Source organism: Gymnodraco acuticeps, unplaced genomic scaffold, assembly GCF_902827175.1.
Source record: "Gymnodraco acuticeps unplaced genomic scaffold, fGymAcu1.1, whole genome shotgun sequence".
NCBI lineage: Eukaryota > Metazoa > Chordata > Actinopteri > Perciformes > Bathydraconidae > Gymnodraco > Gymnodraco acuticeps.
Window position 1 is genome coordinate 624,070 of NW_022992129.1, and position 16,307 is coordinate 640,376.

At 40.2% G+C, this 16,307-nt stretch overlaps 1 protein-coding gene across 1 annotated transcript in view; it reads left to right on the forward strand.

The window, feature by feature from the left end:
* LOC117538102 (diacylglycerol kinase beta) overlaps positions 1–16,307 on the forward strand; it is a gene marked incomplete in the record, with an annotated part of 134,000 nt that overhangs the window by 70,164 nt on the left and 47,529 nt on the right. The window contains 1 exon segment of the mRNA XM_034203635.1: positions 9,250–9,314. Within this exon segment, the coding sequence (XP_034059526.1) occupies positions 9,250–9,314 (65 nt within the window).

A 16,307-nucleotide genomic window follows, 5' to 3' on the forward strand; every position in this document is an offset into this window, starting at 1 on the left:
GTGAAATGTGTGTGTTGCAGCAGCATAAAAAGACATGGCATTGTACAATAACAATTAAAAGACTAGGAATAAATAAGAAAGCAGAAAATAAACATGTTGAATAATATGATCCAGAACAGCTACTAAACGGAGTAAATTAGGTGTTTTTTCAACTACTCTTCCCAATAATTAGCTTTTAATCTTTTAATCGTGAGTTTTAAAGTAACACCAACAACTTGTATCCTTTATTTACATTTAGACAAAATGTTTTAGGTAACTTTTCTGTCCAGTAGTACTGAATAGCACTGTGGTTTAATCTTGACCAAAACACCTTAATGTTGATTTTGCAATGGCGTATTTTGTGGAGGCGTGTGGCGCAGTGGGTTGTGCGTTGGTGTTCGGATAGAGGGGTGACAGGTTCAAACCCCACTGCAGTCAGCATGTCGTTGTGTCCCTGAGACACTTCACCCCAAATTGCTCCTGTGGGGATTGTCCACAGTACTGAGTATGTAAGTCGCTTTGGATAAAAGCGTCTAACAAGTGACATGTTATGTAATGAAAAGATTGACAATCAGTGATTTCACAAAATCTCCATTAACACTGAGATTTTGATAGATAAGTATTGGTAATATTAATATATTGACTAGATAGTCTAGGTCCGTCTGGTCGGATCAGAAAATGACTTTAAAACCAGTGAAAGACAACTCTTATGCTCCAAAATCTAAGTCAAGTCTATAAATATAATACTGATATGTTCCCCAGACCTAGTATCAAGTCAAGGAAACAAAAGCACAGAAAATAAATAAGCAGTTGCGTCAGAAACCAAAAATACCAGATTATGCAAATGATGTTCTCACATTTAAATATTCCCAAAAGCTGCAGATTTATCCAAATGTGTTCGACATGATCTCCCACCTGGTTTCCCATTGGAACATGGAGTATGTTATATTTCCAGTTTCATCGTTCTGTTAAAGTGATGGCTTTTTGGTACTCAAACACAGTTGACCTAATTAGTAACGAGTAAGTGAGTGGCTTCAAACGGTGAATCCACTGCTGCCTGTTTTATAAAAGTCCAACAGGGAACAAACATTGAATTAATGGACATTTTGTCAGGACTCTGTGGCCTACATTTTCCGTTTTACCTCTTCTTCCCTAGTTGCACTTCAATAGGAAACACATTTTTTATACAAAGAGCTATATGAGAAATTGTCTGTTTCCCGGTTTATTAAACTCATTTTCTGCCTTAAAGATTTTAAATTGCCATCAGATAATTGTAAAGAGACACATGTCGTTGATTGAGACCTCAGGCAAGCTGGATGTAGTAACGTGCCACGGTTGGTGAGTGTTTGCCTCTAAAGATTCACAAGATCAGGATTTTCCTTGGGTTTGTTTGACAGTAAAAGCTGTAAAGTTACTCCGTGACTTTGGAGATGGGGTCAGTTGACTAAGAAAAATACTCTATTAGATTAAACGTAATCCTGTCCTGTGTTAGTGTTTGTTCAGGAAACGAGCAGGGCCACAAGGATCAGAAAGTGTGTGTATGAAATGATGTGTGTGTTTGTGAGCGAGAGATAGAGCTGGCTCTCTCTGAAGGTCAGGGGAAGTATCAGTGACAGGAAGTGAGCGGCTGCCAGCTTCAGGCCAGGTTACCTCGTAATGAACGACCGCGCTGAGTGACACCTGGCTGCTCCTCAAGACGGGAGGAACACACACACGCTAAAACATGTGGACTTTAACACACACCTAGCACTACACTTGCTGAGAAACTGTGTGAAGAAGTCCAACTCCAAGCCACAAACATAACTTGAAAGGAATAGTTGATATTTGGGGGACAGAGTTTTTCTGCCAAGAGTCAAAGCCTGCCTGTCTTCTGAGTCTCTAAAAAAACTAGCTTCAAACGTTATGAAATGTTTCTCCGTGACATTTGATACTCATAACTATTCAAGAAACTACCAAAACATTTGTATGACAGTTTTGTGAACTCTATTAATCAGCTTCCTGTCAAGTGTTGTTAACCTCTGCTCTACATCTCTTAAAAAGGGATCCTTGCTCTATTAAACATTTAAAAAAGAAGCTCCACAGATTTGATATTTTATCTGTTTATTCGTTTCATAACGTAATATTATTTCGCAGACTTAAAAAGATGAACAAACACATGTTGTTCCTCATGTTAGGCCTAAGCACCTTCGGTTTTGAGATAATCAAATAACAGCAGAAAAGACTGTAAAGAATAGAGAATTATTTGAACAAAGTCAAAATGCTGTATCAAATAATACAAAAAATAGTCAATTTTTGGCAGTAAAAGTTGAGTAGGGAAAACCCTTTCAAAAGTGCATTCACGATAAACATATAAGTCTAAATTATGAGATGAGCAAACCTACAACAATACTGGTAAAAATGAATCGAAATGTCAGAAAAACTACGACAAGGGTTTGATTTAATATCACAATGTTGACTCACCATGTTAGTATCCTTACTATACAGAGCTTTACTACATGTATGTAAGTAGGAGTGTAGGTTCTTTGAAATATAAAATAATCACACAAGACTTAAATCAAAGACAGTGTATGTTAAGATTGCTTTGCTAACCTGAGCTTCCCAATATAACCGTATCATAGGATATGATAGACTAGAAGCTAACTATGACATTTCTCTTTGACATTAAGCCCCTCACCAGAGGCCAGTGAAACTCTATAGTGCTCAACGAACCTATTTCTCTGCTGTGGGTCCCTCTGAGGTGACATTTCCCAGCTACCGTTTTTGTTTTTTGGTTGTTGTTTGTCTCTCCCTTTTTTCCCTTCCTACTTTTCACATCACCCATCCAATAGCACCTCCTCTTGCCCCCACGCAACTTCAAAAGGCAAGATCAAAACAACCTTCATCACACAGGCAACTATAGGCGACGGCAAATGTCACATATTGTTACGAACAGATTTATCAGCGGGGGACAGAATGCAGAAAAGTGTGGCTGGTCAGTGGTTGCCTGCAGCAGAGGAACTGAGAGCAGATTTAGTGACATGAAGCAGCCCGTCATGTTTTTGGAAAGCTTCACGGCCACTTTGTGTCATTGTCTGGCCGCGATCCACACGCTGTGCTGCACACATTGTCCCAAAATCACTGAAACATAACTCCCTGTTTTGTATCTAAGCCTCCTGAGGCAAACCATAAACACATTTCCTATGTTATGTGTTGTGATGAATAACCTTGCCATAACAATTGTTGCAGCGATGACTTATTATGTCTGTAACTCAAAGGCTCCCTCGACAGAAAGGCAACAGGATTTTTCCATTTGATTCTTGATTATTGCAGGAAATAAGCTTTTTGCCAAATACATGTTTATGATACTTACACGTTTTGTTCAGCAGGATCATCTCCACATATCAACACAACTTTTATGATTCTTAAAGGTGGGGTAGGTAATTTAGGAGAAACCAGCTCGAGTGCGCTAGAATTTGAAAATACACAACCGGAACAAATCTGCCACTTCCTTACAGAGCCCCTCCTCCAACACACACGAACGCGCTCATGACCAATGAGGGCACGAGATAAGTTTGTGCACAGATGGAAGGCTGACAGGCAGGTAGGCCATCCAGTTACTTTAGCCGGGCCGGCTCAGATGATTGGTCGTGCTTTTTACAGCGCTACTGCTTCCACAGATGACGTTTTGTATGGATTTTTTGTCAAAGCACTTCAGATATTCATTGCTATCGGGATGTTAAGAGTATTCAATGGAATATAACAAAAAGTGTATCTCGAGCCGGTTTCTCAAACTTAACTACCCCACCTTTAAAGCGTAAATGCAATTGCCAAAAGTAAAAAGCGAATGTTAGGCTAAAGGCGGCTAATGTTCAGAATGTTGGCGTTTGGTAGTCTCAATTTGACACTTGTTAGCAACCACTGTTTTCAGGACACGTAAAAGCATGTATTTGTGTTGTAGAACAAAACATTTCCAGGTTCATATCAGTATGTAGTTCCTCCCCTGTGACACGCCTCCATGCTTTAATGTTCGATAAGCTCTTTATTTTTCTCATACTGTCTGTACTGCAGCACCTCTTTTCACCCTCTGTCTGAAACCAGAGCCCAGCCTGCTCTGATTGGTTAGCTGGCCGGCTCTGTTGTGATTGGTCAACCGCTTAGAGATGTCCCGCCTCTTAGCCTATCACCCCAATAGAAGCGCACGTGTTACAAAGTGATGTCATTATGTGTTTGTAAACAAAGGAGTCCAATGGAGGCATTTCAGGCATGGGGGGTTGTTTGGCTGAGAAACTCCCAAAAAGAACTTAATTGGGCATCTCTATCCACAGACCTTATTTCAGGCATCCAACCACAAACACGTACACAAAAGTTTACTCCGAGACAAGAGAAGTGCTTAATTGCTGCCTCATTTTTTTGGACTCATTCCTGCACCACTCTACAGTCCTGTGTGTCTTCCAGTAGTTCACCTGTGATGTCTCCTCGCTGCCCTGCTTCCAGTATCAGATTCTGTGCAGTTACAGCAGCAGCAGCTCTATTTAAAGACCTCCTCCCTGCTGATGCTGTGGGATGTCAGCACATCGCCGCAGTGTCTGGTGGAGAGAAGCCCTGTCACACCATAGGATGTTTCTGAGGGTGACAAGTGAGGATGCGTATAATTGCACCTGTCCAGCTGTCATGTCACAACCTTTCGTTCTCCTTGTTGCAGCGCTGAAACACCTCGCAGCTGCACAGACAGGCAGGGCGCCAGACGGCCATCACACATGCTCTGCCTGTCAGGAGAGGCTTGATGAAATACTTTACTGTGAATGCACAACTGTTTTATAAACCCTAATCAAGATATTTTAGCCTGGTTGTCAGTTTCTTCATTGGAGATATCATATGTGTTAACAGGAGCTCTTGATGATTTTGTAAGGGACTGGTCCCAAATATCATAATATGGATGGTTAATCATAACTATGGTCAATGTGCTAGACATGGACTGATTTAGTGCAAAGTAGTACATCGCACACACTTCACTAAGCTCAGGCTCTCTAAAATATATAAGGAGGTGGACCCAACTTGTGACAGATGTAGCCAAGCACCGGCGAGTCACGCACACATGTTCTGGACTTGTCCGGTCTTACACTCTTATTGGACTGACATCTTTAGATCACTGTCAGAAATGACTGGAAAACCGGTCACTCCTAATGCTATGACCGCACTGTTTGGTGTAACCCCACCCACATGGCCACTCTCTTCTCTGGAGACAGCCTTCATAGCCTTTGTTACATTACTAGCCAGACGCCTGATATTGCTCATGTGGAAGTCGCCAACATCCCCTTCACACACCTCGTGGTTAAAAGAAGTCCTAAATTCAGCCAAACTCGAGAAAATAAGGTGCATACTGAGGGGGTCCTTGGGGAAATTCCACAAGATGTGGAACCCCTTCTACAAGTATATACGGGAGCTGGACATGCCGGATGTCTCTGTACAATAGGGTGGTGGACCTGCGGTGTTAAACTGTGATTAGTGGGCGGCTGACTGACCAACAAGTGCTGTGTTTTTATTTTATTTAATATATTTGGTCTTTTTGTTCCATTTATACACATTATTTGATCTCTAAATTGCATTATGGTATTAATAATGGACTTAGACTCAGAGCCTTTAGATTCTGACTTTGTTTTTGTGTTTTTGTCCTGTCGCAGTCCATTTTTTGTTTTGTTTTATTCATTTATTTATTTTTTTGTCTTTGTTTTTTATCCTGTCGGACTCAAATCACACTTGTCATCCTAACTTGTTTGCCAACTGCTATTGCGTCGTCTGTCTGGCTGTTTGTTGATAAAAAACTAAAATAAAAAGTTTAAAAAAGATAACTATGGTCATAACCACTACCTCAGAATTAGTTTAATTTACTCACATTTGGAAAAAGCACTATATTGGGAAGACTTCCGCAGCTCATGATCATTTTTTGACCATGCCTATTTTTGTTCTGTGGTGTCTAAAGATCGTTGTATTGTATCACCTATATGAATATATTGAACCCAGTTTACCAAAAGTAAACTTTACCAGACACATTTAGTAAGTGGGCTTACAGTATGTCATGCGTCTTGTCTCTGTTAGGCACTTCAGGCAGACTCAGAAGATGTTATTGTAAAATAAAAGACTTTAATATGTTAACATGATTACTGACTCCACCATCAGAGTGAAACTTTACATCCACCATCTCCATATCCATGTTAGCTTCCTCTGACATATAGTCGATGTAATCTTTGAGTCCGTGCATCTTGAGTTTATTCTACATGTACAGCGACGTTTATCTGTGACAGACGGATCTCAGGCTGCAGGGGAGAAGCTCTGCTCAAACTCAACTTACAGTCAAATGAAAGCTGCTCTGTTCAATTCATCACAGTCACTGAAAGTGTCCAGATCCCTGCTGCATGTCCTGTGTGTCAGACTACAGTGGATGTTCAAGATTCAAAAGCTTTATTGTTGTATATGTGCACAATAGCTACTGTGTAGTTTTGCAAAGAAAATCGGAAGTCCCAGGCTTCACTAACTATGCAACATACTTCTATGCATCAAATACAATAAGTCAAGTCAAGAAGAAATAGAAATAAAATGATAAAAAAATATATAAATAATAAATTAAATATACATATAATTATTAAAATGATAAAATAAAATATGTTAAACAATCAAAATAAAATGAGTGCAAAAGAATTGTGCAAGTAACAGAACGTGTAAGTAGATAACTAAATGTCAAATTGAACATTGTACAGTGAAATAAAAAAATATTGTTACATATATTGTGTAGTAGTTTGTGTATATATAAATTATATAGTAAATTGGTGACTTTTGGCTTCAAACGAGACACGAACAGCGTCTACAATGTCCCATTTGTGTTTGTATGACTTTCACAGACTTTGATTAGAAATGGATTTGCAATATGTCAACAACAAACGAAATTATTTCACTAGAAAATCTTAATTGGCAATGCAGTTTGGTTGCGTAGTTTTGATTTGAGTTATCTGACTAATATAGTTTATTATTATGAAAGCAAGTTGACCATGTTGGGGAACAAACCTCTGTTGAACTTTTGTGAGGCTCCTGTGAGAGTGAAGCCTTCCTGTGATGAATGGAAAATGAATGCGTGTTTTAAAGAAGTACAACATCAATAATGTGGTGACAGCGTGATCGCCGCTGGTGTTTGTGTGTGTCTGTGAGCGAGGTCACACTGAGGCTGCCCTAGTGACTGATCAGGGTCACACTCAGGGGTCAGAGGTTAAACACATTGGGGGGGGGGGCTGAACCCTGCTCCCATTAACTCCTGACCTCTAGTTCAACGCTGCTCTGTGTAACAAATCCCAGCTCCATTTCTCTGAGTATTTTACGCTTAATTGACTGAATATCTGCAGAACTTGAGAAGTCTATTGTAGTGGAAATGTGAGCTTATTTTGTCCGTTTTGGTTGGGTTATTTTCATTACTGATTCATCTGCAGATGTTTAGTGAATATTTGATTTATCAGTTTGTCTATAAAATGTTGAAAGAGACCAAAGTCACTGAATGTCTTGCTTTTTTATGGAAGAATGCTGGTGGTTGAAATGTAAATAAGTAATACACTAATACACTACACAAATATATCCAGCTTACCATTAATTTGTGCTTTAAACTGAAACATATACCTTTTAGATAATTTATTTATTTGATTTTCTATTCAAATTAAAGACATTTATTTTTTATTTTCATCTCTGATCATTTGTATTGCTACTGAAAAGTATATATTTTTTATTTTATTTAAAGGGGACCTATCATACAAAGTCCGGTTGAATCGAACCCTGGTGTGTTTACCTGCTTGGTGCGGTTCGTTTGGGTCGGTGTGAACGCAGTCCGAGACCTCTGAAGTGAACTTAACAACCGGACTCTGGTCCGCTTAAAAGAGGTGGTCTCGGAGCGCTTGGTAGTGAACTCTGGAGCGGATCATCGCTGGTGTGAACGCAGTCCGCACCAAAACATAGGGAGCGTAGTATTTACGAGTCACAAGAACGCGGATATCTTCATTTCTTTAGTGAAAGAGTGAAGCAGAATGAAGTGTTGAACAGTGTCGTGTAAAGTAAAAATGCTCCGTCAGCTACATAAAAGTAAGAGCCACCTGTCGTCGGTGAAACGTCCCTCCTTACTGCACAACTTCTCATTACATGTTATAATGTTTTTTAACGCATGTCGTCTGATTGTATAATCATATGTGCTATCCACTTCTGTTGATATGCTCTCCAGATTAACAGCAGCATGAAAATAACCTGCAGAAGGTGCCGATGCTCCATGGCGGAGGCTCCGGTAGAAATTGCCGGGATTTGCGTTTTTACCCGCTTAATGTCTGACCAATGGTTGAACAGCATTTCCGTGCACATGACTTGTGTTTAAAGTTTATAGTCCGTTTGAGTTTTGCCGTGTGAACTCAAACCGAACCTTCTGAAAAATGTAACAATGTAACAAACTGTGGTCTGGTGCGCACCAGAGAACGGACTATTAGGTGTGAATGCGACCTTATACATAAATGTGTCCCCGGTGCGTCGGGGAACTCACGCAGCGTCAGAAAATAAAAACCCTTTCTCTTTTCCTCCGTACCCAAATCTTTTTAAAACGGGGCTACAACGGAGCTGATCCAGATTTGCTGCCGATATGACGTAATTTCGGATGGTGGACCCACAGAAAGTTTCTATCAGAAACAATGCCTGACGTATTTTGGACGTAATCTCGTCTTTGTTTACATTAGCAAGCCTCGCTAACACTCGGAGCTAACCTGTACTGTAGAGCACATGTGTTTTTAAAAAGTAGGAAGTAAAGAAAGGAACTCGCCTTGTGATAAACCTGCAAGAGAAAAAGCATTTGAGCTCCATACTGTTTCAGAAATAATCCTTGATGTGGTTTTGAACAGGATGGCGTTTTATCCCAGCAGAATTTAACTTTATCTCCGGTAGAATTCTGATCAGGCATTAGCTCCGCCTCCTCTTTTTTTTTTTTTTTGCTAAGGACTTAAAATCCGCGTTTCTCTAACAGGGCTGCACAAGAGGGGTTTGAGGGATGTCTACAATGCATGATCTGTTTGAGAAAAACACATCATAGACATGTTTTTATATATCTGAGACCCATAATATATGCCTAAAACCATGATAGGTGACCTTTAAATTAAAATAACATTTTATTATTATTATTATTATTTATATTATAACATTTAGCTACTTTTATCATACCCAATTTCCCCCTAAATAAAGTATTCTGATTCTTATTCTGATCTCTTCTGTTATCTCTTGCAGGATGCCTCCATCGCCCATCGCTTTCATCTGATGCGGGAAAAGCACCCTGAGAAGTTCAACAGCAGGTGAGAGGAAAGAAGGAGGCGGATATTTGGTATTTCACAACATAAATCCCCTCCCCTGCTCCAACGTCTTAACTACATTAGCTAACAAGCAAACCTCATAACCAACTAGTGACCTTGCACTTTAATCTGGAAACTCAATATCCCACTGAGCCGCGATCGTCAGCAATCAATAACAGAACAGAAGCTGCCTGCATAGTTAAATCAATATATCGGCAGATCTGCGTTTGTGATAAAACTGGACCGACCGATGACGTGAGAGGAGGGGAAATCCAACTGGGCAGGAGCCATGGCTTCAATGGTTTCCAGAGACCAGACACAAATGATTTAAAATTATATTATTGATTAAACTTTTTGTAATGTTCTCAGCTAATTACAAAATGTCCTATTGAGTTAGGGTGTTCTTTGAAGTACAAGGTGTATTTGGTCAGGGTTTTTGAAGACTGTTTTGAGTATAACTGTTTGTGCTTTCTTAATTGACTTTACTTACTTTACTTGTATGTCTTTATTGAACGAGGAAAAAGTACACCATCTTAAAAAGAGAATATATATGCCAGATCATTTCCATCTGCACTCTTTTTTTTTCTGGTAAGCACATTTTGTTTTAGGCATTGTTTTTTGATCGACAAAATCAGACGCGCCTTGCTAAGCCAAACCAAGCTGTTTATTCTCCAGCTGCACCCTGTTATCCAAATGTGGCTCCACAAAGAAAGTTGACATGAGCAATATTCCCGAATGAATGGCTTTAAAAAAAAATACGGGTAGTCAAAAACCAATGGGTAAATCAGCACTAAACTCAAAGAACTGCTAAGGCTGATGGGAATGTTTTTTGAAGGTATGTGGTAAAAAAAACTAAACAACGTTTAGATATTTGACCTGATTTGATTCTAACTTTTAGTTATTGCTGTACGGGACATAAATGTGTGAACCAAATGTATTGGCACCCCATCAAAACATTTGAGGAACGTAAACCAAATATCTAACTAATGGCAGTGCCAGAAGATCACCAGGAATCATCAGGGTTCATCCTCAGGGCACCATGACGAGCATAACCACTCATAGAGCTCCACATCTTTTTAGAAACATGTCCATGAGCCACAGCCTTTTCCTTAATACAAATCTATGTTGTCCCTGTAGATTTTTTTAGCTTCAATCTCACCAGAATATCAACATCTATGCACAACAAACACATTTTAGTATTTTCATGACATTTGTAGAGAAGGGGAGAAATAAAGAACCTGGTCTTTTTCTACTCATAGAGCTCTAAAACATTTGAAACATATCAATGAGCCACCCTGGAATTTTCTTTAATAATAATCAACATGGGCCTGTAGATTTTTATGCTTCAATCTCACCAGAATGTACAAATCTATGCATGACAAACAATTTAGTTTCATGAGATTTGTAAAGAAGAGGATAAATAAAGAACCTGGTCTTTCAAATGTAAACATGTGCAACCCTCAGCTCTGAATCCATAGAGGCGAAGTCTACTTCCGCTCCATGGGACCTTATTTCGGAAAAATTATGTATTGAAGTCAATGGAGAGAAAAAGATTATCTTTCGATCCTGTTTGAATTGTGCCATGAATTACACATATGATGTTTCTCAATCTTAAAAAAGCATTTCCATGTCAAAAAAGTCAGTTTGTCGTAAAACTGTTGAAATATAAAACTATGAAAAATATGCAACTAGAAAGACTACAAATCCCGGTCCCGCATGCTGGCTCTTACGGAACCGACTAACTCCCCTTGTGTGTATGTACAGCTCTCAACGTGCCCAGACTTGGAGTGATTTTCACCTCGTTTAATACTTTCCGCCTCATTCTGAGAGAAAGAGGTGAAATGTTCCAACGTGACGGCCGTCTGGGTGTGTGGTGCGAGACGGGAGAGGTAGTTCATTGAGCGGTTTCACACAAACAAAAGTGTTACTTCACAGTTTTACGACACTTTTTTATTTATTTGCAAAATTATCTTTTAAATTGATAAACATCGTTTGTGTAATTCGTGGCACAATTCAAACGGGATCTAAAGATAATCTTTCTCTCTCCATTGATTTCAATACATACTTTTTCTGAAATAAGGTCCCATGGAGCTCCCCGGACAGGGAGGGACTTGCCTCTCTATACCATCCACAAAGATCAGGAGTTGTGGGGGAAACACGGCCTTTGATGTCTCCCTGCTTTGATTTCCCAGCAGCCTTTGCTGTGGCCACACTTCCTCTGAAGACTTATTCAGAGAACAAACAGCAGCAGCCTGCCTCTATAGAAACACACTGTAGCCCTGAGGGGAATGAGGGAGGAGGAGTGTGTGCTGCTGCCTTTTGTCTTTGCCTCAGGCCGAGGTGTGTGTAATATGTTAACAAACAGTTGTTGTGTTTGTGGAGTGATAATGCTCTCAGGTGTCTCGAGCGTGCATGCAGATGTGCACCATCATTTGCCTAAAAGCCACTCTGTGTAAACTGTGTGCTGAATGTGTGCTTAAGCAAGCACATGAGCAAATATCAGTCTAGGTTAGAAATCAATTAAACAAAAATGGCCATAAAACCAAATTGTGTGTTTTTACTGCGGTGGTTTACTCAGTAAATTATAAAAGCTTGTTTAGATGCCACTAACTCAGTGAGAGAGTGAGAGAGAGAGAGAGAGAGAGATTTCTCCAGCATCACAGGCAAATAAAAATAGCTTTATTGACATGACGATAATGACAAACAAATGCAAATGAATTCTCTCATTTTCTGTCAGGCAGAGACAAAATGTCCTGTGCGATGCAGCTTTTTTGTATTTCATTTTCTGTTTCAATAAATCTCTTCCTCTTTGATACATTATCATCCAGAGTTAAAATATGTAAAGCATTAATGTGTAGGAACTTATTCAGCTTACATAAATAAACTCTTCTGTTGCTTTTTGATGCTTCAAACTATTTATATTCTGCTTTGTGAGCAACTCCTGGCTCAGTTCCAACTCCATTGACACTCTGAATGAAACCAGCAGTGTAATGTACACTATTTACAGAAACACTGGAGGCTGTGTTCTTCTGTGAGTTTTCCTCTTTTCACAGAGTTATATAAAAAGACATCTGATTGACAACTTCCACTGTTCTGTTGTTGTCTGACTGATGTTTTGGCAGCGTGTATATCCGTTCTTTATTTTTTTATAAATTGAAAGGAGTCAGAGTGGAGAACAAGCCGTTTTTTCTCTACGGGTGAGCGGACGATAGATCACCTCTGACCCGGTGAGAAAAGTTGCTCAGTGCTTTATGTATTGTCCACCCTGCCACTCAAAGTCCCACATCGTGTGTGTGTGTGTGGTGTGGTGTGTGTGTGTGTGTGGTGTTGTGTGTGTGTGTGTGTGTGTGTGTGTGTGTGTGTGTGTGTGTGTGTGTGTGTGTGTGTGTGTGTGTGTGTGTGTGTGTGTGTGTGTGTGTGTGTGTGTGTGTGTGTGTGTGTGTGTGTGTGTGTGTGTGTGTGTGTGTGTGTGTGTGTGTGTGTGTGTGTGTGTGTGTGTGTGTGTGGTGTGTGTGTGTGTGTGTGTGTGTGTGTGTGTGTGTGTGTGTGTGTGTGTGTGTGTCACACCATCCCCCACTTGTCTACTAGCACATACACTAGTGTCACAGTCACATCCCCAGGCCTGTTGGGACTAAAGGGATGTGTGACTCTTGACACCTCGACCCATCACCACCTAACGGGTACCATCCAGACCTCCAGGAGCCCAAAGCCCAGGTGCTAATGACACCTATATATCCTTAATTTAGCCGTGTGTGTGTGTCAATGTCGAGTATACCTGCTGCAGAGCCACTATTTCAAGTATACTACGTCATCGCTTTTTTAAAATACGACTATTGGCCAAGACCAAGTCGTTTTTATCTTTTAAAGGGTTATTAATGCCTTTGTAACCACGAGGCTGGATTATTGCAACGCTCTATACGTGAGTGTGGACCAGGCGTCAATTAGACGCCTGCAGCTAGTGCAGAACGCAGCTGCACGTCTTCTCACTGGCCACAAAAAGCGTCACCACATCACCCCAATTATGGCCTCACTGCACTGGCTTCCAATTCGGTTCCGAATTGATTTTAAACTCCTTGTATTTGTTTTCAAAGCACTAAATGGGCTGGCTCCGGCCTATATAGCCAAACTCCTCCTTCGCTACACCCCAGCCAGAGCTTTAAGGTCAGCTGACCAGCTGCTGCTGGTAGTGCCCTAGACCAGGCTCAAAACCCGAGGGCACCGAGCCTTCGCAGCAGCTGGCCCCAGGCTCTGGAACACTCTGCCCCTCCATGTGAGGTCGGCCCAGACCCTAGGGGTTTTTAAATCTACACTAAAGACTCACTTCTTCTCTCTGGCCTTGTAGTCAGAGCGGAGCAAGACTCATGACATTTCCCTGTGTGTGATTTTTATATTTGCTGTTGTAATTTATTGTCTTCTGTTTGCGATTGTAGTAATGTGTTTGTATTTGCATGTACAGCACATTGGCTCGACTAAAACAATTTTTAAAATGTACTATATAAATAAAACCTGATTTGATCGAGTGGCGCCGAATGCTGGGACTTTAACATATATTTAAACAGTCCTTCGGCGCCACTTGATGACGTAGTATACTTGAAATAGTGGCTCTGCAGCATGTATACTCGACATTGAGAAACGGCCCGGGTGTGGTCTCTAGCAAGAGAGTATTTGAGAAGAAGCCACGGATTTGTAAGTGTTAAAATAATCGGAATCCGGGGTTTTACATAAAGGGAATTTGTTTTGGTGTATAATTGTGGATACATGAACACAATAAGAGGAATTATGTTGTGATAAAGGAACAAATTCAGAATAAATGTTGCATCAAATGTGCATTTATCAGACGTGGCAGAGCGGTGCAGGTATAATAAGATTTAGCAATTGAACAGAAATGTGCTAAACATGAGGAATGGCAATAAACGATGAAAGAAAAAAGAAATATAATAATTTCAAATCTTTCTCTCCTGGTTTTGGCCTCAAATCTACCAATGCACAGATAAGGAGACAGTCTTTTTAATTTAGGTGATGCTTTCATCCAAAGTGGCTCACAATAAGCTCATGTTTAGCCAAAATAAATTAGCCACGGTGCAGCTGAAACAGACGAGTTTTAATTTGACGATTCAAGATGTTTTATCTGAATATACACCCTGAACCAAGCTATGCATTACACGCCCGTTTCTAAACTTATAAGTTATTGTTAACGTTGAGGCACAATTTACCAAACAATCAAAAAGTGTGATTTGTAAGAAAGAAACAAATATTTCAAATGAAATTACTCCCAACAACCAGGTCATGATTTCTGGAAAAAGACATTGCTGTTTAGTTCTTCAAATATATATATTTCTGGTTTTGAGCACCACAGTGCCATTTAATTCCATTATATTGGAGAGATGACACACATTTCACTTGGAAACTCACGCGAAAACAATTTTGATTGCTGAATAGCATTCCAGGTGAGAGGAAAAATATGTTTTTTGGATAATCTGACACTTAAAATTGTTTCTACCCGAGTCGTCTCTCGGAATGTTTAAAGAATATGATGTGTATCAATGGAAAGATCTATCACTCACTCTGCTTCCTGTTGGACTGACAAGGTTATGTGAGCAAACAGTCACAGCACAAAATTGAACACTTTTGTCAAAGAAAATACACAAGTACCAAAAACTCATGCCATGACGCAAACAAATAAACACAACCTTGACAAAATTCAAATGTTTCCAATTCTGATAAAATAAAATGTTTCCTTTTTACACGTTGGAATCATGAACTCTGACCATAGACTGTATAAAAGAAGTGGATGAAAGCAACGTGGGTGCTGCTCACTTGAAGGTTGTTTGTTTGCATTCAAGATTTGATTTCGGTGAGAAAGTTGGTGAGTTTTGAATGGGTTGTGTTGGTGATGGTTTTTGTAGATATGTTGAGTTTCATGTCATCAGCGTAGCAGTGAAAATGGAGGATTTTGATTACAGATGATTTTGCCAAGAGGGAGCATAGAGGATAAAGAAAGAGGAGGGGACCAAACACTGAACCTTGTGGGACGCCTTCGGACCAAGTAGTGGTGGAGGAAGTGCAGTTATTGATGTAAATGATTGAGGTGTTAGGAGCTGAGGTGGGATTTAAGTTGAGAGGTAACCACATGTTCAAGGACTTGCAGACTACTGTTTCATAGCCATGAGTTTTCCCTCTTAGCCATTGCAATCTTGTATTTTGCAACCGGAAGTGATACAAAAGAAAGGGTGGAGCTTATCAAGCTGAATACTGACCAAGAAATGTTTTGGCTGGCAGCAAACTGTGAAAAGGTTGAAGTTGTAAGAGGAAAACACAGAAAACATTTAGACTGGACAACACTGTGGTAGCTACCTGTCAATCACAAGGTAGTCCCGCCCATTTGTAATTATTTTACAATTTTTTAAGCTCTAAATGGGGTAATATCTTTACGCAATGAAACAAATTATTGAGTCTTGAAATGAAGCCATCAACTTGTCCAGAAAGTGTTTACTGAAGTTATAAACAAGTGAAAAGTAGGGTCATTTTCTCATAGACTTCTAGCATTTTACATGACATGCCCCGGTGAATTTAGGCCCCGGCCACACGAGGACGAAAACGGTCGTTTGCGTTACTGTTTAGTGTCATATAGACCGTTCGGCCACACGAGGACGACCGAATACGGCACTAAACGACTGCGGAAACGATAACGGGTCCCAAGGTGGATAGAACGGCATACGCAACGCTCTGGGGGGTCCAACGGCTCCGTGTGTACGCCCTATACGATCATTTTCTGATAATGATGAGGCAATAGCCCCGCCTCTCCCCACCTCTGCTGCTCACCCCCCGCGTCAAAGTAAACTGCACACTGAATTCAGATTATTTATCTTTCTCTCGATATGGACATAAACGCGAGTGAAGTCTAATCTGACAGGACGGAGACACCTCTCAAACTACCTAAACTAGTTATAAATATGTTTATTTTTACTGTCGGCCGGGTCACTCATTACTGGATCA